The following is a 25,465-nucleotide window of genomic DNA, read 5'->3' as shown; positions in this document are numbered from 1 at the left end:
TTCATGTATTGTCTAACAAATCAAACATCAAAAAGGCCGAGCAAAGAAGTGCAGCATTGATCAATATTTAATTTTTTAATACTTTACATTAAAATTTAAATATCTGAAAGATTTTATTTCAATATTCTTTCATCTGCTATCGAGACTAATTAATTAATGATTAATTATTTATTAATACATTCCATTAGTCATTAATGGACGACTGATCTGTAGAAACAATTACTTCGCAAGTTTCCAATCCAAAATATTTTGCGATAAAAATTCTTGGAACACTTAGAAGTAAATTTTTTAAAATTGTTTAAGGTAAGATATTTTGATAATATTCTATTGAAATTTGTCTCTCTTTGTCAGTTTTTTAAGCTCTAATTGCTCATCTCATGTTTTGTCCATTGAACATATTGTTTGTATGCTATTATGTTTCATGCAATAAAATTGGAAAATGGGTACAACAACGCGGCATATTTTGCGAATAGATTTTTTTATAAAAAATATTTTTCGTGTTTTTTTTTGGGTTTGGCCTGACTATAGATTGTGTAACATCTGTTCTATAATCCCACTTATTACTACGTTATATTATACAGTAGCTTAAGATCCATTTCTGCACACTAAAATATAGCAAAATCAATGAATTCTTCTTTACGAAAATTTACTCTATGGACTGCAAACATAATAACTGCAATAAGGTTAGTTCTTATATTTCTAAAATCAATGTTTTAGTTAGATCTGTAGAATGTATGTGTATATATAATGTGAATTAGACTGAAATAAAATATTCTTATCTATGGACTGCAAACATAATAGCTGCAAATAAGGTTAGTATTTATAGTTCTATCTATAACTTGGCAGTGGCTAAATCGCTCATTTTGTTCTTGTTTGCAAGATTTATTTTAAGAATTTCTTATCTTTCAAAATATTTTGGGTGAAACAGGTCATATAAAAAACACGATTCGAATAAGATATAGCCTGCAAACTTACATGAAACAATTTATCCTCCTGTATTGAGGGTACATATGTATTATTATTTTCGCTGAACTTGCCAGAGACAGTCATTATCTTTTTAAATATTGACGAAATGCTATGTTTTCTTTTTATTTAAAAATACATGTAGTTAACAGTGGTTACTTTTTCTAATGAGAGCAAATCAACTAATCTCTAATCTCTGTAATCAACAACATCAAGAATCAACAACAATACAAACATAGGAATAACGTTTGATATTTTGTAGTACAACGTACATATAGCAAGACAATTCAAATAATTCGGTATTTTATTTAGCAGTATATGCTGTGATCTTTTTTAAGATTTCATCTGTTTATCAACATTACTGGAATGAAACTGAAAACTGAAATCTTATAAATACGTTGTTACATAATCGATGTGATTTAGTGCAGCTGAAATATACGGTGTCCTCCATGGGCCAATTAAATGATACCTATTGAAATGCAAGATTTTATTTCTTCTAAAAGTGTTGTCGCCCTTCTGTATCTTTTAGATAAAGTAGCGAGAATTTACATGTTGGCATGAATCTTTTGTCGCCATTCAACGTTGAATTTGTCGCATGCTTAACTTAATAGTCGTGAGAATCAAAATGTAAGATCTTCGCGATGATTAACCTTAACTCTCGCATTTTTCCTTCTAGAACCTGTAACTTATTTACAGTACCATTGGCTATATAGTTAAGTTCTTCGAAAGAGATTGTTAAATCTAGCTACTTATCTATTAACAAGAGCAGTGTGGTCGACTATTCTCAGTGCTTGATAGTAAAACAAGAGCCTGACTAATGTAGAAATTTAGAATTTTTTAAGTTCAAAACAGGCCATATTTCTGTCACACATAAGAGGTATGGGCCTTGGATAGTGATCTCCTACTATAGCTAGCCGACAGCGACGCCTGGGTGGTTACAATAGCTCCCCATATTCTTCAAATATTTGAGCTAAAACAAGAGATTTAGTCAATCTTAAACAGGCTGGTGACAATGCCCGATTGGGCTTATCACATGAAAATCATATTTCTAGAAATATAATTAAAATATTTCTTTCTAATTTATTCGCATTATATATAATAGAAATCAAAATAAAAAGATTTTGGTTGCCTTTTATTTTCTTTTATTTATATCTCTTTTTCCTATTTCCAGGAAGCAAAATATTTGAAAATCATAAAAATTACATTGTAATGTAAAATTCTTGACATAAATGTGACCAACAACTTCATTTTGCTTAATATTATTGCGCCAGTACCTTTATTCTAAATATTTTGATTTAATATTCTGTGTTGGCGCAATGAATTAGGGCATAAAGAAGATATTTAACCTATTTTGTTTTATACTTTACATATATGACAAGGACTTCAAAAATATGTGTTCTTAAAACATAAAAGGGGGAAATAATTCTCATATAAGTGACAGTAATCAATTATATTTCTTTCCGTTTATGTCATATATTATGCACAATAAACAAACAAAGTTTAAAATAAAAATCTTTATTAATTTTTATAGACATATGTTTTTTATGTCATAATCCCGATCGGGCATTTTCACCAGCCTGTTAAATCCTAACAGGTGATGTTTTCCTGTATAATACTTTAGCCAATAAGATTTAGCGCTGAGAATGACGGCCATTTGTTTATCGACTGTATAAGGAATTTAATTAAATGAAAGGATTTAAACATAGTTTTCCTGGTTTGGCAGTGTGATTATTTTGTTAAGAGGTATTTCTTTTTTACTTTTTGTTCATGGACATCTCATAATTTATTCATTTACATGCTGATTTTTGTTTTTATATCTTTCCACAAGTTTTTCTTGCGGAACGTACTATAGTTTTGTGAGTATTTTCGATTTGACGTTGCTTTGCCAAGAAGTGAAATATCTCAAAGCAACGTCATATTTATAAGACTACGCCTATAACACATAAAAAACCGTTTATTGTACAAATATTTCGTTAGAAGACATGCAATGGTGCTTTGATTGAGATAATCCTTGCCCATGGTGTTAATAAATCCGTCTACTATATATAGCTCTACTATATATATATAAAGACGGAATATATAACACTTTGTCTCTTTCAAACCATCACCCACGTAATAACCTTACTTGTTTTTGTATACACTTTTCGTTTAGGTTATTTTGCAGGGGACACTATGGTAGAAAGGACGAAAAAATAAAATAAAAAAGCAAAGCATGAAAACATGAAAAACAATTATCACAAAACCTTTTGGGAGAATTTACTATTTGCAAATAGACTTTGGTTTTGAAAAGCTACATATATGTTTATATTAATGTGTATAAATGTAATAGTATAATGTAATGTAATACCATAATGTCCTCCTAAAGTAACTTGATATAGTCTATTCGGTTACCAACATCGTATTATATGTGTATATGTGTAAGTGAAATTTGAAACTGTTTCATTTGTTATCGATATATATTGTGCATGTATGATTTCTCAATAAATGGAGTTCTCTAATTTTGGACCCAAAGTATAAAAACGAAATCAAAGTTTAAATCCTTTGTTTAATCAAACGCTTTATATATTGAAAGAAAATTGATAGCATAATTGTAAAAGATAATTACGACATGCGCTCGTTTTAAAATGTTTCTGCTGTAATACGTACATGTATATCATATAAAATTATAGTTTTGAACAGTTAGTTGACATTGAAGGCCAAAACATTCTTATCTATAAGCTTTGTAAGTTATTCTACAATGATGTTTTTTCACTTTCTTACATATGTTGTCTAACAGATCAAACTTTAAAAAAGGTCAAGCAAACAGTTGCAACATATTTAATTTTTTAGTACTTTACATTAAAATTTAAATCTCTTTAAGATTTTGTTTCAATATTCTATCATCTGCTAACGAGAAAGAATGGTCTTTTATTAATTATTTATACATTCCATTAGTCATTAATGGTCGACTGATATGTAAAAACAATCACATTGCAAGTTTCCTATCCATATTATTTTGCGATAAAACTTCTTTGTACTACAACGCGGCATATAATTAGTGAATAAACATTTTATCACAAGAAGTATCTTAAAAAAGATACTCGGCCAAGGTAAAACTAGTTAACTTGCATATGTTAGTTCTAAGTTTTCCATGCAGAGTCATAAAGAAATGTTAGCAAAGCTTGCATAACAATGACATAACAATTTCTTGTAGGGTTATTAATTTTGAAAAATGGAACACTTTAAGATGTATGTGTTTCTAAACAAACCTATAGTGTTTTCGGTCCGGTTCGGTTCTAATACCAACATCTGTGCAGTCGGTAGGCAATTAATTTTAAATACTTTTATAATTTTTTTAAATACTTGTTTTAATATGTAAAAATATATGAAAATATATGAAAATTATAAACTTTATATCAATTGAACACATCAACAATCATATAATCGATATAGATATATTTTTTAACATTATTGAACATCATAAACTAGGGTTCTTGATAAGTTCTGATATTATTCTCGTTATATTGGACAACATTTAAAACTGAGATCTTGTAAGTTCTTACGTAAAATAAACTGTTCACTAGAAAATATAATGAGATCTGAATGCAGTGTAAAATGTTTTGTGGGAGGAAGTGTTGTTAAAAAGAACTTAAATATCTGAGCAATTTGACTAGATAGTTAAAGAACTATCCTGTACATTTTATTTTAGAACTATCCTTTACATTTTATTTTATAATGGCAAGAATTGTCATTTACATTTTAGTTTAGAACTACCTTAGAACGACAAGAACTATCTTTAACATTTCATTTAGAATGACAGACTTCATTTTGTAATTTTAAAATGACCAATGAAAACTCTTCTTATATTCAGTTCTCTTCCCTGTAAATTTTACAGGAAAATAAACTATTTTAGACCGGCCTGTGGGCGAAAAAAAAAGTTTGTCTTCATTGTTTTGTATCGTCTGACTATACTCGTAGATTATGTAATAGTTTTTTTTTTATTGTCCCACTTATTGCTACGTTATTATATAGAATTTCTGCGCCACGAAAAAATAGCAAAATCCCTTCATTGAATTCTACTTTACGGACTGCATACATAATAAAATAAGGTTTGTACTTATAGTTCTTTCTATAACTTGGTAGCAGCTAAAACGCTCATTTTGTTCTTGTTTGCAAGATTTATTTTAAGAATTTCTTAGTTTTCAAAATATTTTGGGTGAAACATGTCATATAAAAAAACACGATGCGAATAAGATATAGCCAGGAAACTTACATGAAACAATTTATCCTCCTGTATTGAGGGTACATGTATTATTATTTTCGCTAAACTTATCAGAGACATTCATCATCGTTTTAAATATTGACAAAATGCTATGTTTTCTATTTTATTCAAAAATACGTATTGATGATACATGTATCACTATTTTAGCTAAACCTATCAGAGACATACATTGCATAATCCATAAGACATTTGACAAATAGTTATACTCAGTAAAATCTGATACAAAATTCCTTGTATTAAGCAACATTAAATAATAAATATACATATTACATATTTATTAGTATGTATTTCAAGGAACGTTTCCAGTGTGGCATTTGCAGAAAAATGTAAAAAGAAACCCCCGTACAATAAATAAACAAGCAAATAAATAAATACATGTAAATTAATAAATTAATAATTAATTAATTAAATAAATAAATAAATAAATAAAATTAGAAATTTATTACAAAAAAAGTGGAGAGATAAAACACTTTTTCTTTTATCTGACAGCCTTTCAGATATTACGGAAGATATCACCGAAATAAACTGAAACAATCGGTATTAACATAATATCATTGACCTTACAATAACTACAAAAATACAATGAGGAAATATTCAAACGATGATTTCCCGTTGCATGTTGTTTCAGCCACAGTTTAAGGAAATATGAAGATTTTTACGACAGTTGTATATCCTAGGATCTTTAGATTTAAAACAATCTTGTTTCGCTCCCTGCTTATATAACTAAAAGCAGAATATGAATATTAAAATGACATTATGCTTATTTTTGCTGTTGCCAGCAGGGTCAGCAAAAAGACCCCATTTGAAATACTTGAAGATTGGGAAAACTTTGAAAGATTGAATTAGTAATATATTTCAAGAGATTGACAATCATATTGTCGACTGATTGATAAGTGATAATGAAAATTGTTAAGGATAAACTGTAAAAACTTCCTAAATTATAGAAAGACTGCCTCACTCTTTTTGAAAATTGAAATTAACCGATACATTCCGAACGATATTTATAGAAATGTCCGTAGGTAACGTGGATAATTCATTATTTTTGCAAGGTAAAATATAATATTGAATACAATTATGGCTAACTATCAGGTTATTTTGACTTTAACCTCTGCGCTCACCATTTATGAATGGAGGGTCATTATGTCACGTAAAAGGGACTCCACTGAGGATATTTGACATGGCGGGACTGGAAATAATTTTTCGAAATTAATGTTTCATTTACTATGAAGGTCTACACCAATAACATGTGTGCAAATTTTCAGATTACCCGCTCACTCTTTTTTTTTTTAATAATTATTTTATTGTGCAAAATGACGCAAATTGAAAAGCGCTGCAATGTTTTTCACTCAAATCGGACTAAGAATAACACAAAAATACATAACATAAGTTTATTAATAAATCGTATATGAACATCAGATTTATTAAACAATACGATTTTACAAGCATGCATAAAAGTATGTTATGAGAGCATATACAAGAAATGAATGCAAAGAAGATAAGTACAAAGCCTACATTAGTAGTAAATTTAAGAGATTCTGCTTTGATACATCTAACCAGTCATGTCCAATTATGCCAACTATGGTTACATCATTATAATGGCCATTTGATATGATCAAATATGAATTCAGAATTTTGATTAGCTTGCATCTAAGAGTAATACTTTCTTCAAACGCTTTTATGAAATATTTTGCCAGTCTATTGTACAATGCACATTACCGAATGCGGATAAAGCCATACTTCTCCAAACCCACATTCATCACTTTGGTAGCCCAATTTTGCTGTCCATTTCCAGCGGTTTGCAACATTGATTCATATACATTTTAGACAGTACAGTTCCGTTGTTCATTGTTAAATAGTTTCAACCAAAATCTAACAATTCGAACTTTTCTGTTTAGAACTAGTGGGTGCCTCCCGTTTCACCATGTATGCCGTGGCTACTTGTCGATAACTCCACATCTAGGACTCGCTTCATGAACTTTCAGTGGTATGATAACTCCATTTGACAAAGTTGCAGGGAATTGCCCCGATTCAAAGATAATGTTAAACAACATGGTTAACAGCTGTATTTTAACAGACCACAAGTTTCAATTAAATATTCAATTAAAGTTGCATAATCTCCAGGCGATTAATTTCTGTTTAATGGTTACCATGCTTTTAACACTTCCTTTGTGTTGAGTTCCTCATATGTACTGTTTTCATCACGTTCACCAAACTTACATAAGAAGTCTTCAATATCATCATCCGGTGTATTATGGTCATGTTCTAATGCTTTAAAATGTTCACCCAATTGCTCGTTTGATATATCTTTGACAAACTACTAGTCTTAAACCAGAGACATTCTTAAAATTTCTCCAGAACTTGCGGGGGCTTCTTCTTCTCATTGTGTACATTCCACGACACGGTTCACAATTATGCTTTCTTGCACGATTTACACTTATCTTGTAGGGACCATTTTGTAGTCACGTTTAAGCTGGTGCAGTCTGTTTAATGAATCCGTGTAAAATAATGTTAAATAATGTCTGAACGCCGTCTTTTATATACGTTGCTTTTTCAATACATTCTTCGTTAAACCATTCTTTAACATTTTTCTTGGTTATCATTTTGCTAAACGTTTGTACTTTATCATTTATTTTGATATCGTCAATTATACTAATATTTTGCCATCTAGCAGAATGTTTAAATTGGCAATTTCTATACATATAGACCTTTTTACTATACGATTTTTCCATAGTAACGTAGGTTTCATTTCAAGCATGTGCATTCTGCGTTGGACAAAAACGCAATAACGATGACTACAATTTATCATATTCAAGGGTATAAATAGACGTGAATTCAAGTTATGTCACCCAGAAGACAGTAATTTTAAGATGACTTAAAGCAGTAAGTATTTAAAACGTGAATTGTATCTTTAACGAATATACGAAACTATGAGGGACTAATAATTCAATGTAAAAAGCGCATGTACAAAAGTCCTCTTTTTAAAATATCATTAGACGACTTTTTTAAATTGAAACAGCAGGGAGTTCAAGTTTAAATTTTATTACCACTGTATTACTCAATAATCAATATTGCAAAATTTGTATTCTTCACTTCCTTTGAATAAGTGGATTGGCAAGGCGGTAAGTGTCAAACAGATTGACACGTGACCGGTTGTTTATTTCTAGCTAGTTTACAATATCATTCAACGGGGACGTTTTAATACCATAGTTAATCACGTGAAATTAAGAAAATCGTAATTGAAGTAACGTTAACATATACCAATCTCATCAATATTTATTGATTTTGTGAAGTGACAAATAGTGTGACGTACATTTACATGTGGATAAAAAGTGTGTTATTTCATTGCCCACTACCCATCAAAATTACTCAATACATTTGTATTTTGAAAATTATGCAAATATGATTATGTGATTTAAAATGTTTTTGTTCGGCATCAGTTGGATCAAGGATAAAATCAGGTAAACTGAAAACTTAAGATGCATAATAACGTGTATTCACTTTTTGCAGAATGATAATTAACGTCGAATTCATATATATTATTAAAATTCCTTTAGTTTTTATATGAATTATTTCATTTGCAATTATGTTGACCTCTATATTTGCTAATAGATATATTTCCACATTCTTTTAAAACAATGTAAATGTCAATGTCAGGTCCATGGTCGTAAGAGAGAATTCTTAATCTTTTCTATACCTTTTAATGGCAAACTTGGCCACAAAGCTATAAAGTCATATTTCAAGTGTGTTTTTTAAAGCTTTTTCATATAATTGTCAGTTCGAAATGCTTGTTTTGTGTTCCTCCTTCTACATTAATCAATCACACTATCACTATTGTGCGTCAGACACGATTACCTGTCAATATCCTGACTAATGCCGTGGGGATGCCCCCACAAAGAAGGCAGGAACGACGAAGAAAGTGTGCTAGGGTGCGTGATCCCCTAGCACAGAGAGTAACGGCTTGAAAGCCATACCCTTTGATGGCATAATAGTCTTATCAGGGCAACCTCCTTTTCATATTGTCTCAGGTTACTGTACATTCAGCTTCTCATTGGCCACCGTGCAGTGACATACTTTTGACTCAAAACTCATATCTGTTGTTTATACTTCGTGGTACATTATCACCACTTTGTGATTTAAAATTAAGTTTTTCAGGGCTTGAATGTTGACATCTGCGGGTCCTTAATCGACAGCAAAAGCAGCATTCAGTGCCTGAAAGGCCGGATTCGCCCTCATAAACCATAGACAACCAGCCATTGGCGACATACTGTTTAAGATATTGTTCATGTCTAAATCAGTAAAGGTTCACCAATTACCGCTTTTTGTGGCGGGGTCGTTTTGTTTATAATCCCGTGAAAAAAATATAGACACACCTCTAACATTTTGATCATTTTGAACTAACATAGATTGATCACAATTGCAAATGGATGATGATTGTCATCTAAACATTTGTCAATTTACGCACACATTTACAAGAATAAAGTTTTACTCCTCTTTTCACATTGTATATGGGTCATTACAGTATATTTCACCTGGAATTGTCCTCAAACCCTCAGGACATTGGAATTGTCCCCAAACCCTCAGGACATTGACATTGTCCTCAAACCCTCAGGACGGACATTGGCATTGTCCTCAAACCCTCAGGACATTGGCATTGTCCTCAAACCCTCTGGACATTGGCATTGTCCTCAAATCCCCAGCAAGGAAACTCGTATAGAGAACGCTTAGGTATTCACGTCCGATATTTTTCAGGTACACGATGTTAATAATATGCACTCTTACCTTTGCTTTTTTATTGACAAACTGATTAATGAAACTTCCTTTCTATATAGGCTGAAGGTGATCCAGCGTGGTAAAATAAGATTAAACACTAAGTAAGTTAGTTTTCATTAAGAGGAATTTTAACAATAAGGTCCCTCCCTACTTGTCGCTTCCTTTGGTGTTCTTACAATTAATTGTTGAAATTTCTATTAATAAGCACTAACAAATATTACGCACTAGTTGGGTTATTAATGCGTATAAATGCATATTAAATCGTTTTGAATGATTAACCGTCCTGTTAGATATTGGATATTGTTTTTTCCTTGTTGTATTATAGCGCCACTTACGGTTCAAGTGTTAGCATTTACCTGGAAACTTCAGGTAAAATTCTCAGCATCACTTTGGGTTATTTATAGATATGAGGAATAAGTGCAAACGAGAACGTTATATTCTGGAATAAAAAGTATTCATCTTTGGTAACACTTTTCTTCTCTTTTATTGAAAAAATAATTAACTCTTGTCTTTAATCTGTACATAGCTATCTCTCTCTATCTGTTGATATATGAAAGTATCAACAATCAATTTATATTGGGCGATTCTTATAATGTACTTATTATACAAAATGTTAGATATTTGTTATCTCTGCTTTTATGATTGGTAACCATTAAGATGAACTACACGATTTGAGCTCTGAAGATAAGATTTTTTTTTTGAAAACAAAAATAAATGGTTTGTAATAACAAGAAGAATATGATTGTGAGGAAAATGATGATGATGTTGATGATGATAATGATAATCCTGATGATGGTTTTGATAATAAATATTGATAATGAATAGATAAATAAAATTAAAAAAAAATGATGAAAATTTCATCACTATGTTTATATCCTCAACGTGTTCAAAGTTTTTACATTAATGTTATTTTCCCTATGAAAGATAATAATTTACACCAAATACATTAAAGCTGCATGCCTCCAGGTGAGCAAGAGTATTTAAAGAAATCAACCTCGTGAACAATGGACTAAGATTTTAAGAAAAGTATTCACAATTCAAGAAATAATTCACATGCTATATGCAATTAATGACTGAATATGAAGTATTCATCAACATATTTCGACATATCTTTGGATAATTTTCGTAGATTTTAAGTGTCATTTGCAATGTCTACAACAACTTTTGTTCACAGTATTTTACTTTTAAACACATTTTAAATTTTTTCATGAATATTGGCATGGAACTAGAGGCATGATGCTTAAAAACAACAAGAAGGAAAAACAAGCGCATTAGTTAACATGCATAAATCATGACTGATTCTCTTACAAAATAGATGCAATAACGGTTAAAATATCATGTTAACCGCACAATATGACTCAACATTGTACAAATAAAGTTGTTCAAAGCCTGTGCAAATATTTAGACATTTTCATGTGCGACACATTTTTCTATTTGTGTTGGAGTCTCCAGCTTTAAATAGATTGGCGATCCAGATTATGGGAGCTAATAAATAATCTTTTGTGGGATATTAGAATGACACATGAAAAATGCATTGTTAATTTTGTAATCATGTGCAAGGCGATATATTAATTGATAAATACGAATCAGTAGAAGTGCTTTCATTTAATGATATGTTTACCACCACTACTACGGCTTCGTTTTATTCATTTTTATCAACTTCTTTATTTGAACAAACGTTTCTTATCTTTATGGAGATAAAGACAAACGATATCTCTTATTAGTCATTTTTTTCAATGACGTAGTATTTGATATAAAGTTATCACAAGCAAACAAAAATATCGACATTTTTATATTTCCACTTTATACTGAAATTCATAGCTCTCTGGCCTTTGTTAAGGACCTTTTTGTTTATATCTTTACACTGAAAAATACGAAAGCCTAATAGTATCAAGAAAAAATATTAGAAAGGCATTATACTCAACATCACTAATTCCGCGCCATCACTTATTCCACGGTAATGGCATAATACATGTTACCAGTTTTAAAATTGGTCAGAATTGACATATTTTATTCATACACGCATGCAACAAAGTTTTTGTGCAAAATATTTTAAATCTCTAGATGTTTACGTAAAACAGAACAACATTTTATAAATTTCTGCAAAAAGCAATAACAGTACATTAAATTTGTGCGTATGTCTGAAACAATTATCATTTTCTAAATATTCTTGTTAGTTGAAAAAATAAATTTTGAATTTTAATATTTAAAATCAAGCAAAGTAACATGTATAAATTTTAACCGAAACATGAAAAAACTGAATACCATTATCGTGATTTAAATGATGACATACTGTTTTCAAAATGGCCGACATATGGTCTACGTTTGGTCCATTAAAATTAACTTTGACTGAATATCTTGTTGTTTTCTTGTGGCATTAAGCAGAAAGTACCTATATGTTATAGATTGTGACAATTTTTGTACCATAAGTTTCATTTGTTGTTTTCTTTCAGGTTTCAAAGCGATAAGTACCGTGAACTAAGAGGAGCATAGTATATAATGCGAAAAAGCGTAATTTCGCAAAAAAGGGCATAGTAACGCGAAATAACGCGAATAAAGGCGTATTTATACCTATGTTACTATATAAAGTAAAGAGTTATTCAATGCCACTATGGTAGGATTTAGGTCATTATATAATTTTGGCCTTGCTACTCGGTATTATTATAACGAGTGAATGAGCGCACGTGCAGAATGACGTAATCAACACATAGTGACTTTCAAGATGGCTTTTGGTGTTGAACTGTAGTCCGTTGCACACGCGATTTTAAGTTTTATATGACATAATCAATAATCAACACAGCTTAACATTGAAGATTTAGAAACTCAAGAAAACAATCCAATAACCGTGCCCAACCCCAAAACATGACACTCAGAAATTTCGAAACTGACTTGACTTGAATCTGCTGTAAAGACATGGAAGCAGAAATTTTAGAAACAATGTTAAAGATATGATATGGTCATCCTTGAGTAAAATATTTTAGTTAATTGAAATTCATGTTATTTTTACTGAATATGAATTTGAATAACATAAAATGAATAAACAATGAATGGGAAGCTGCGTTGCCTTGTATAGATCAAGAAAAAGTTTTCCAAAAAAAAAAAACTGCCAGTATTTTAATGACACTATTCATATCGTGACCATCTATAGCGTGTAGAATTTGAAAAATAAAATATCTACTTTGCGTGCAGTCAAATAATGCTTATTATATATTCACAAAGAAATTTTGTACAAATTATCAATATTTTTTATATTAAATTTGAGCAAGTATGTCTTTAAATTTACAGAATTATATCGAGTCGTGTAAATGATATAAATCTAGATCTAGGGCTACATGTTTTGATGGATCTTTCCTCTGAATAACGCAAATAAACATATATAGTACATAACGCGAAACGAATGGCGTAATTACGCAATTAAGATAGTCTTACTGTCATGCTTTCAAGCCAAAAAAATGTTACATCGGCAATATTGTAGCAAACCGCGATCGGTTATTTCCAGGACGTTATTTTTTTTAAATCTTGGCCAATTGATTATTTTCAATCACTCATCCTTGATCGCGATTTATTACTAAAGTCTGGTTATAAACGGTGTCAAATTATTGAATACCGAAAATTATGAAATATAGCGTGTAATATGGAATTACAAAAATAATCATTATCTGCATTACTACATAAAATCGAATAAAGTTCATTATTAATGATTCACCTGTTGTCGGGGAAACAATATATAGCTTTTTTTTTATCTCTTTTGTACAGTTAAAAATGGCTACATCGGCCGCCGGAACTGAAGTGTCAGGTAGAATGCAGCCCATGTCAACAAATAACATCTTTATGAACAGAAAGGTATTGTCAAAGTCAGTTTACCATTCTTTTCGCAAGATCTTTAAATATACAAATCCATGAGTAAAATATGTAGAAAGACAGTAATACTCAGATATTCAGAAAAATCATTTCAGCAGCAACGTGTTTATAACAACGACAAACAGTTTAACAAACGAAAAATACTTTCGCTTCAAGTTTTCATTTTATACCGTTTCAATCGCCCAATTGCTTTGCGGAAGCCAATTTATCTTTCATCGCTAAATTTTCCCACCTGTATAACTTCATTTTACCTTGTGAATATATATCACAATCAACACACATCGTCAGATCTTCATTTTAACTTGTAAACCTAAACAACCAGACAATTCTAATGTAAACATTTATTTCTTAGCGGTTCTATCTGGGTTTTCATGTATACATCTATCTATTCACGAGCCATTTCTGCATATTATCTTCCATATTCCAGGTTCTGATCTAATCTAAGAAAATGTTTTAAGTCACATGATTTTTTATAAATCTTAGAAATAATTCTTTGTTAAAAAGATGGAATTGACATTTTGTAAACACATTCAAGTATTTAAAGTGACATGTACGATAAATGAATAAATAAAAAATAATAAAAAAAACGTTATTTTTCTCCAAGGCAGTTAGATCCATTGCACTGATATTATTAAGTTTTGTGGTATTATTCAACGACCCGATCCATTGAACTGATGTTATTAAGTTTTGTGGTAATATTCAACGACCCGATCCATTGTTCTATTTGTATTCATTTAGTTAAAATTTATTTTTGTGTGTAAGATATTCAACGACCCGATCCATTGAACTAATGTTATTAAATTTTGTGGTAAATACTCAACGACCCGATCCATTGTTCTATTTGTATTCATTTTTTTAAATTTATTTTGTGTGTTAGCTATTCAATGACCTATTCATTGAACTAATGTTATTAAGTTGTGTGGTAATATTCAACGACCCGGTCCAATTAAGTTTTGTGGTAATATTCAACGACCCGATCCTTTGTTCTATTTGCATTCATTTTTTTAAAATTTATTTTGTGTGTTAGATATTCAATGACCTATTCATTGAATTAATGTTATTAATTTTTGTGGTAAATACTCAACGACCCGATCCATTGAAGTATTGGTGTTCATTTAAAAAAAAACTTGTTTGTATGTGTTAGATGTTCAACGACCCGATCCATGGAACTATTGACGTCCATCCAGTATGCGTGAGAATTATTGACACGCCAGAGTTCCAACGCTTACGTCATATCAAACAACTAGACACATGCTATTTAGTTTATCCTGGTGCAAGTCATAATAGGTTTGAACACTCATTAGGGTAAGTATATTTTCAAAAGTGACCCCTTTTTAAACCCTTAAATATTTTTGTTTTACAAATGCATGTAGAATAGAACTTTTGAAAAACTACAATGAAGTTTTAATGTCACAGTGGATGACTTGATAACTCCTGGTTATACGTTTTCTTTCCATTATAATGCTTATCAAGTTCTAAAACATTCAAATGATGTTCATGCCAAACCGGAGATATGTATTTCTGATCCAATATCGTAACAAAATATTTGTTTATGTTTTTATTTACTTTTGGGACTGAAATGTTGATTTCAGAGTAAGCTATTTAGCCGGAAAATTGTTAAAAACTATTCGGGAACAGCAACCGGAAGAACCAATAACAGATAGAGACATACTGTGTGTAGAAATAGCTGGACTCTGTCACGATTTAGGTACTTCATTAACCGCTATTATGTTGTTCTTTCTTTAGATGTTTCTTGAATCTAAATGAAAGACCTTTTTATGTTCAAGGAGTTGCAAGGCTTGTACGGTAGCGAGCATCCCAGTCAAATTGAGCCAGCATATTGATAGGCGATTAGGACTGATTCATTTTTTCTGTAACTTTGTAAGTGTCCTCGAGAAGAGGGAAAGAAACTGAAAGGCGGTAATGAAAATTGTGCAATTTCCTCATTAAATAAGCTTATTATTTACACATTGTTTGAAATACGTTTTATAAACAAAACAAATATACCGGAAGCTTAACTAACATGTTTTATTTATCTAAGCTTGAACAAAGTATTGATGAAATAATTTTTTATGTATATTTTGTAATCCAGGACAAGGGCCTTTCTCGCACGTCTTTGAAAAGCGGTTTATGCCTAAAATGAGAAAAGAATTTAAGGTAAAATTCCATTCCATAACATTCCTTATGAAAAGGAACTATTCATTATATGCTCAACAACGTAATAAAATATATTCAGCGTCATATAATATATGTATACCAATATGTAGGAATATATTCTCAGTATTATTCATTAATATATTTTTACCCCCCACGATAAAAAACAAATGCAAAAACCAAAACAACCCCCACTATTAATCAAAACCAAAGAAAAAAAGAAAGAAAAGAAAAAGAAACTAAAAATAAGAAAAGTGTATTTTTGAGCAAAATCATAAGAATGCATATTTTTAATTCTATTTTTTTTGCAGCATGAAACTATGGCAAGAAAACTGTTCGAATACATGCTAGACAAAAATAATGGAGAAATCAAAGATAAGATTCAGGCGATTATAGGCGCATGCAACATACCGAATTTTGAAGAATTCACAGAAGATGACTTTACTTTCATCAAAGAAATGATTGATGTACCAAAAGATCTTGAGATAGGGGTAGTTTATATAAACACATGTATATGCACATAATAATTTAATCTTGCAATAATTTAAAATAGATATAATAAAGTAAGTGCATTCTTTATAGTTGTTTTTTGCCTTTGCAATTTAAAAAATACAGCATTACATAAAAAGAACGAACTTCCGTCTTTAAGAAAGATAGCTGCAAACATTTTGTACATTCATATTTAAAAGTCGCTAAGAAATATTTTGTAATTCCTAAGTTGCTTTTCTTTGAAAATATTTCACATTTGTTTATAACTACATAAGCTAGAACATTCGCGTATTCAAACAAAATCAAATTAATAATGTATCTACAGTTTGTGCATAATAATATTTATGATATTGATAGTTTTAAACCTGTATATATTACAGCCTTGGCCATATAAAGGTAGAGAAGAAAACAAAAGCTATATGTATGAGGTAATTATTTCTTCTTATTACAGTTCCTCAAAATCACTGAACCGCCAACATTTATAGCTTGTTGTTTACACATTCTTTTATTTTCACTCCATTTTGTTACAGTGTCTAAAATAGACCGGGCTAATTTTAAAGGATCGCCCGCACAGAAAACATCAATATTCGCACGGTCTTTCTGCTAACTGTCTTCCATGTCATTTTTTTCAGCACGTTTTCAACTCGATCTGTTATTAGACTGGTTTGATTTTGGGAAAATGTTCATCCTATATTTATAACAAAAAATGCTCGATAATTTTTTATTACTAATCTAAAGACCATATCTTAATATCGTTTGTTTTTGTGATAATCTTTGATAACTAATATTAAATGATAATAAATATATTACAATGTAGGTATATAAATTATTAAAAATAAGGAAATAAGGAAAATTAATGTCTTTTTTATATTTAGATAGTAGCTAACAAGAGGAACGGAATTGACGTAGACAAGTGGGACTATCTGGCACGTGATAGCTATATGCTAGGAGTGAAAATAAACTTTGACTACCATCGATGTTTTGCCACTGCACGAGTTTTGAGAGTCAATGGTTTAAGTGGGCCAAATGGGGAGAGTAATGAAAATGAATCTACCGACTCGAGAAGAGATATCGTACCCAGAAAACAAATATGTTATAGAGAAAAGGTAAAGTTGCATGCAAGTCGACAAAACGCACTCTATTAAATTTGTTAAGTTTCAAATATACATTTCATTTAGTAATACTCATTTTTATGAAACGAAAAAATATTTATAATATGTAGTTAAAATGATAAGGAAGCCAGCGCAGTGAAATAAGAAAAAGTGTAATTTAAAATAAAAGTGTAGGAAACTTTATAAATGTGTCAAAGGCAGCTTTCTTGGATTACACTTCAAGAATAAGAAAACGGTTTAACATTTCAATATATTTTATTATCTATTCATAAGGAAGCACAGAATCTCTACGACATGTTCTACACTAGAATGACGCTACATAAACAGGCATATCAACATAAAACACATTCTATCATTGGCATGATGTACGTAAATAAAATACTTAAATTTATAATTCAAAAGGCAGTTTTAAAGTTAAAAGATACAGAAAATTAAAATTTGTGAAAATACGATTATTATGCTTATATGATGATTATAAATTAAATTTATATACGGCTTCAAAATACAAAATACTTCAACTTTTTGTAATACAAAACGTATTTACGCTCATGCTAGAATTTACAACTTAAAAATGTTTACTGAAATAACAATTGCTTTAATTGTTTTATTTTGAATGTTTGCGCGTTTTGTGATGTCCTTCCATGTTAATTTGTCGTTTACGGTCAGTATATTCTTTCCATCCCCCCTCTTATCCTATTGTCTGCCCTGTCCCCTTTTCCCTTACTGACCTTGCCCTTTAAATTTTCCATATCGGCCTTTTTAGTTCTTATCATTTCACAAATGACATGTCCCTCCACTCCTAACAACATCCCTGTGTCCTCTTCTGTTTTTGGTTCGGAGCTTCTTGGTGCCCTGCTGTTGTGGCTCGTTTGTTCGGGGGCTGCATTCTGTGAACGTCGCCTTTGGCTTGTTGTTTTTTGTTCTCATATTTTTTTTGTTACAATATATTGAAAAACAACAAAAAATACTAAACATGATGAAACCCAATTAAATCAATTAAATAGCTGTATCCTACTACATCCTATAGTTAGCGATTCCATGTTAACAAATAACATTTTCACAAAGGTCAGAATCACGATATCATTTTCAGGATATGTGATGCTCTAGTGGCTGCAAATGAAAGTATTCGATTGGCTGGAAAAAGGTAAATTTATTAATTTTAAAAATAGGGTTAGAAATAAAGATCATTTGGCAACCTTCAAACTTAAATCACGGAGTACACTTGACATAAGGCACTATTCCTTAGGTAATTTCATTCAATATCCCAAAGAATAAAAACTTAAACTATCTAATTAGATTGAATCAGTTAGTTGCTATACTTGATGGAAGTTATCTACGATATGTTTATCAACTTATCTTCGTTTTTTAAGGTGTTACTCTTGAATTCCTATTTCTATCTACACATTTGAAATCATTTTGTTAAGATTCAATATTAAGTGCTTAAACAGGTGTTTGTGATAAGCGGGTCGCATTCCGATGAAAACAGAAGTTGAAACACTCTGTCATTATAACTTACTTTTTCTGAAGAGTCGCTCTGTTTAAGTATCTGAATTCATTTTGTAACTCTTGTTTTTCATGAAAGTCCAATGAAAAGGGAAACTTGTAGCATTTCAGATACAGTTGACGACATGCAAGCGTTTACACAGTTGACAGATGACATAATCCTTTCCATTCTCTATCCCCCGACTCGCGGTATAGCATCACGACAGTCTGAAACAGATGGTCTTACTACAGCTAGGTCAATATTAAATGATATATTTGAAAGAAAGCTGTACAAATTTGTTTCTCAAACGCAGGTTAAGGTATGTACAAATATTTAAAGCCTTTGTTGAAAGTTTCATTACCTCACTTTTTAAATAAATAATTAACTATACTTGTTTGAACTTGACTATTTATAAACATACGTGTTTAATAGCTCTGTCAAAAAGAGTCCCCTAAATGTTTTTTTATCTTAAAAAATTATAAAGTTTGTGTAACGAGAATGTCCTCTTGACCGAAAGTGATTAAAGAAATTTTGATATAAATACTAAAATCTAAAATGCTGCTGCCAACGGTCCCAACTGTGTGGCTGACATGATTCAAATTCTGGGAGTATTGATTATTCATTATATATCAGCTCTCTGTACATTTTGTTAGAACATTTTTTTCAGAACTTTTAGGTTCTAGATATTAAAACAAAAGTATCTTAGGTTTCAAAGATATATGTTTTTATTGTCAAGAAAGGAGAGCTGATAGAACACGAATTCAAGGAACACATCGTGAGGTCCCTTACAGAAGATGGGTTTCCCATTGAAGAAAAATTTATAGAATATGATGTGAGTGATGGTTTTATTTTTGCAAACAAATCAGTTCTACGATGGTGACAATTTTCATGATTGATAATGGAAAATATATTTCTCATACGCCCACTAATACCAACCAAAACACTATTTATAACTTTTAACAGCGCTGTAAAGATTTCTAGTGCATCTTTATGTATGTCCCATTTTACTCTTTTTTCTCTTGTGCCAAATCTCGTTCTGATGAATCGGTGATAATATTACCTTGAATAGAAATTACATTACATTCTTTTTTGTCACAGCTGTGTTGCTCAGAAACAATTAAAAAACCCATTTTTTATAATTTTACTTCAGAAAGCTTTGGGTATTGTGAACATGAATTTTAACCCAAAATGGTAGCACAAAACTTCCTTTGGACGTGCCATATTAACACGTCTATTCATTATAAGCATTCTCAAGTTTACTAGATGCTTATGTTAAAGTAATTTTAGTGTGGATTAAGGAAGTTAACTTAGTATATGTGCCGAGTCGTGGATATATCAATGGTTTTAGAATTTGCTTACTTATGTGGATATAAAGCTCTTATATTATATACCTCAGGTTTTAAGGTCTTTATGTGTTGTAATTTAATACTCATGATTGACTATGGTTTTACTTATCGCATTCCAGTCATGTAACTAAATAAAAAAGTGTACATATTTATCGACTTGAATAAAAGTTTAAATTAGAAGCTACAAAAGTTCCAGGACCTATACACAGAATCACTTGATTGCCATCGTTTTACATTATTGATGTCTCAAACTACCAAAAGGAACTAGATGTCTTACATTAAAATGTACGAGTATTTGACGGGAATCTTGATCTGAATTTTTTAGATTGTGAATTTAGACTACGGGATGGAAGACAAAGACCCATTGGAGAAGGTGCGGTTTTACAGGAAAGACCAACCGAATGAAGCACTTAAGCTAGAAAGACATCAGGTAGATCTAAATTATTTTATTTATATTTCTAGACAATAAGAAAATATAAAGTTACATAATAAACATAATTTACTTTAAAAGGAAAGATAAATCTACACCAATATTAATCACGATAACAATAAAATAGCCAAAAGTACAAAAATATCAACATTTTAGTTATACTTTATTCATAAGTTAACAACTATATTGCAATCCAATTAAAGTCAAACAAATGGAATAGAAATTGCAGTAATACTAACTTAATTATAATGGTATATCTGCAAATGTTAACATTTTATTTAAAATACTTTTTATGCCGGTTTTAACACTTGTTTAGTTATACCTCGGCGGCCGATCTACGTAACCGGCAATCCTTGATAAGTAACCAGTAATTTCATTTTTTTTGATGTGACTGACTATTTAAATGTTTGCGATCAATTGTCACGTAGAAACTACGCCTCGCCAAAGAATCAAACCAGCAGTCCCAGGATTGCTAGTCCAGTGCTCTCATTCTTGAGCTAAGTGGGCGTACTTTGTTTGATGTTTTTCTAAAAATATGACTGAAAATACACTCTTAGCTCTTCAGTTGCGAAACAATTACTTGTATGAAAAGTAAATAGGAGTTAAAACAAATATTAAACCAAGAAGGCGAGAACTAAAATCATCACAATTGAATTTGTTGTGTCTATTTCTAGGTGTCTTATGTTCTACCAGAGACATTCGCAGAACAATTAGTACGCATCTACTGCAAAGTAAATGGACCGGATCCCAAGGTAGAAAATGTCAAAAAGGCATTTTACAGTTGGTGTATTCAGAAAGGATTTCCGCCACCCAAAGTAATCACTTTATATTAATTGGCCCATACTTTGGAAAAGCAATGATATTGCTTACATAATTGGATTTTGAATTTCATTCTATACGCGTAATCGTAATCTTTATCCTTTCTTATTCTGCCAATATATTTGATAAGCAACGTACAAAAATGTGTTGTAACTAAATATTTCGTGTTTATGTTTATGGTGGCAAAATTAATCGTTTGCTACCAGCCTATATTCGTCCAGTTCTTCCTTCTTCCAGGCTCTATACTTTTGGTCGCTCAATTTTTGTATCTTGATGCTTAAACCTTGCATTGGCTGTTCCAAATTCAAAGGTGGACAAACCCAGCAGGTTAAGGGTTAATGAAAATGAGATCTGGTTGTTTAATTTTTGTATCTTGATATTGAAATTGCCTAAGCCTTGTATTGGCTATTCCATTTCAAAGCTGGTTTAACCCAGGTTTAGGTGAAGGCTTAATGTAAATGAAATATCTTAACTTTCTGAATTAACTAATTTAAAAATAACTACCAACAGTATGTGAACCTTGTCAGACTGCACGGCTGGCCTTGATCTAAATTGGTCGCAAATTTAAGTTTCTGTCTGTTTAGGGTTACCGTATACCCTGCTAATGTAATTGAAACAAGTCGGACATTATGAAATGAAAGTCCAGTAAATATCATTCTTTCTTTTTATTCCTATCCTTGTTTCTAAATATAAGTGTTAAAATATTTAAGCCAGATAATTTTCTTCATATAGGGTGGAGTTCGGAGACAGACTGACGGGGATTAAAAGACAACCACAATAAGAACCGACATCAGACAGTGTAAAAGATAAGAGTAATATAACGGCATTGCCATGGATGACACTAGACACTTGTTTTATAAATCATTTTGTTTCCACATAATCTATAAATAACTAACATATGCAATGGTTTTCTGATCATTTCCAACATAGGACACTGCAGGTGTGATTAAAAGTACTTGTATTTAATTTGATAAAACATCGTAATGCCCGAAGCTGCAGGAAAAGTTTAAGAAAATGCTTTTTAAAAAGTGTAAGACCTTATTACATACATATTCTTGTACAGATTCATTTTCTTGTGTTAACTTTACTAGTAAAATGTTGAGAGTAAAGAATATAAATATACAATTTAGATAAAAACACGTTATGTAAAATGGTAGGCGAGATAATTCGCCTGAAGTTCCATAAGTGGCTTCCATTGTATATCTGCAATAGTAAAAACATTATTTTACCCACTTTATATTAAGTTAAAACACTAATCTCGTTAAATATTTCGTTAAATGTTTGAATTGTGCCATTTTATTAGATTTGTATTTTGATAAATAGTTTACATATATGTATTTGAAAAAGCAACAAGAACAACAGTGCAAGACATTTTGATGCCAAAATACAAAAATCGAGCTACCAACAGTTTATAATTGGTCAGACTCTAGGCAGTGCCAACTGGATCTAGATCTATACTGCTGATAAACATTTGTATGTTATTTCTATAGTTTTCGACCTATTATGATGTTTCATGAATATATGAATAATTTATTATGAATGAGATGTCTTTATGTATTGTAGTCTTTGAATTTTCACAGCCAGTGAAAGTAGACTATACTTATAAAAAGAAAGAAGACAATATTTTTATTTTTAAGATAAAATATAAACTATTCTTCTATCAATGACATTTTGAAATGCAAACATGAATGAGAAAGCTAAATCTTTAATCGACCATTATTCATGTAAAAAATTTTGAATCGCTGGTATTTAGTTTCTGAAACCTTATATATAGAGTTGTCGTAAAAAGTGTATGTATGCAAGAGTAAAACATTTATTATATACTTACACATGAAATATTGAGAAATATTGATAAATATTGATGGAATAAAATGAGCATTTTCGTTTTCCGTGTATTCACTGTAAAATACATTTTCATTGGTGTCTTGCCAGGTTACTTTTTCTAAATCCAGCTAAAAAAATAAAGGGGAAGTATTCAAATTATAATATAAATGTGGTATAAAAATTATCGCATTTCACTCGTGACTACCGCCACTTATGAAATATTTTTTTATACCACTCGATGAAAAAAAATATTGTATTTATATAAAAAAAATGAATATCCTATACTTATTTATTAATTTTTTTGAAAATTATCTATTTATATTTCTGTGATAAATTTGATGTAAAGTAGATGGTAGTTAAATGCAACTCATTATTACATTCAATTTGTTTCGTGCTTGCTTTCTACTTTTTGTCAATAAATTTAGAAAAAATAAACAGTGTTCATGTGATAATTTTATGCTTCCATTTGAATTTCCTGATTTCCAGTCGTGTTATAGCAATGTTAACGTTTTAAGCTCCAAACAGGCTAAAACTAATTCTGAATTGTTTCCCAAAAATAATCATTTATAACTGAGATACCGGTATATTGTTTTGCCTGATATAAAATACTCAGTTTAAATAATGTATCCTTAAGTGATATACAATAATTGTTTTTGTTTTAAAATTGATGTAACTTTTATTGTTACAACTTACTCAATCATTTATCAAATGTTTAATCATATGTTCAATGCATTTTAAAACATTTCTATTTGTCCTGGCTAATCATCTGTCGTACATGCTAGGTCTTGCTGGGGTTTACGCTCCCTTTGCAGCTTACTGAATGCACTCACGCTACTTCAGAAACACTCCAGCTACTTCAGACACACCCGCGCTACTTCAGACACACTCACGCTACTTCAGACGATAGTGTTATTGAAATTCAATAACCACACAACGGTTAGACTAAGTGTATGACATACAATTTGCCATTTAAACACACGCAGTCATTGACCACAGTAGTAAAAATGTTTGGTAGAAGCGTCGAAAAAAAAGATGAAATACGGGATTACATCAAAGCTCGCTCAAAACTGGGTTGCGGTTTGAAGCAGTTGATGACTGAACTTGCTACTGCTTATGGGCCTTCTTGTGTGTCTTATGACACAGTTAGGCGATGGAAAAAGAAATTTGAGTCTGGTGTGTAGAGTGCATCACAAATGCACCAAAATCAGGTAGGCCAAAATTTGCATCTCGTAACGAAATCGTTTCAAAAATAAAGGATATCATTGAAGAGATGCCAGATTTACAGTTCGTGATATTGCACGAAAGGTAGGCATAACACTGTCAACGGTTCACTTTATTATGAAGAAGCATTTGAAAGTCAGAAAGATTTCTGCTAGATAGGTGCCACATCGGTTGACCGATGAGCAAAAGAGGCAACGGGTTAAGGTGGCCAAAAAGCTGCTTCAAATGTTTCCAAAATATGACAAAAAACAGTTTGCCAATGTCGTCACAGGTGATGAAACTTGGTTCCATTATTTTGAGCCCGTCACAAAAATTAGAAAGAAAATCTGGGCCACTAAACACAACAAACGCCCAATAATTGCCAAACGGTCTTTGAGTGCAAATGAGGTTTTGTATGCAATTTTCTTCTCTAGTGAAGGAGTCGCAATAAAAGTGCCGTTGAAAAAGGGCAAAAGTATAACTGAAAAAATGTTTTATTAGAAACGACGCCCTGACACTGGTTTTTAACATATCCGTCTTCTACATGACAATGCCCCCGCTCATACCTCCGCAATAGTTTCGGCGGTTTTGAAAAAAGAAATAGTTACTGTTTTGCTTCACCCCCGTATTCTCCAGACCTTGCCCCATGTGATTTATTTTTGTTTCGAAATTGAAACCTTTCCTTGCTGGGCGGAAATACAAGTCCCGACAGGCACTTGGATCTGCCATTCATCAGTACCTTATTACTGTGCA

General features: G+C 31.0%; 1 protein-coding gene across 4 annotated transcripts; it reads left to right on the top strand.

The window, feature by feature from the left end:
• The first annotated feature begins 626 nt into the window (after positions 1–626).
• On the top strand, positions 627–23,922 carry LOC132725083 (deoxynucleoside triphosphate triphosphohydrolase SAMHD1-like). Of its 4 annotated transcripts, none has more exons than XM_060710087.1 (15): positions 627–683; positions 13,751–13,837; positions 15,000–15,160; positions 15,448–15,563; positions 15,948–16,012; positions 16,321–16,500; positions 16,879–16,926; positions 17,374–17,604; positions 17,884–17,975; positions 18,701–18,754; positions 19,205–19,412; positions 19,830–19,925; positions 20,765–20,869; positions 21,544–21,684; positions 22,421–23,922. In XM_060710087.1, the coding sequence occupies exons 1-15, from the start codon at positions 654–656 to the stop codon at positions 22,451–22,453; spliced, it is 1,647 nt and encodes a 548-aa protein (XP_060566070.1). In that variant the 5' UTR covers positions 627–653; the 3' UTR covers positions 22,454–23,922. The 4 variants fall into 4 exon arrangements, with proteins under 4 accessions (XP_060566070.1, XP_060566071.1, XP_060566073.1 ...); XM_060710088.1 differs by having other exon boundaries at positions 634–683; positions 19,217–19,412; positions 22,421–23,921; XM_060710090.1 differs by lacking the exon at positions 627–683 and adding an exon at positions 2,621–2,706.
• The last annotated feature ends 1,543 nt before the right edge of the window (positions 23,923–25,465 follow it).

Source organism: Ruditapes philippinarum, unplaced genomic scaffold, assembly GCF_026571515.1.
Source record: "Ruditapes philippinarum isolate M1 unplaced genomic scaffold, ASM2657151v2 ctg640_1_1_1_1, whole genome shotgun sequence".
In the NCBI taxonomy this organism is placed as follows: Eukaryota; Metazoa; Mollusca; class Bivalvia; order Venerida; family Veneridae; genus Ruditapes; species Ruditapes philippinarum.
This window is presented reverse-complemented; position numbering and strand designations above follow the sequence as displayed.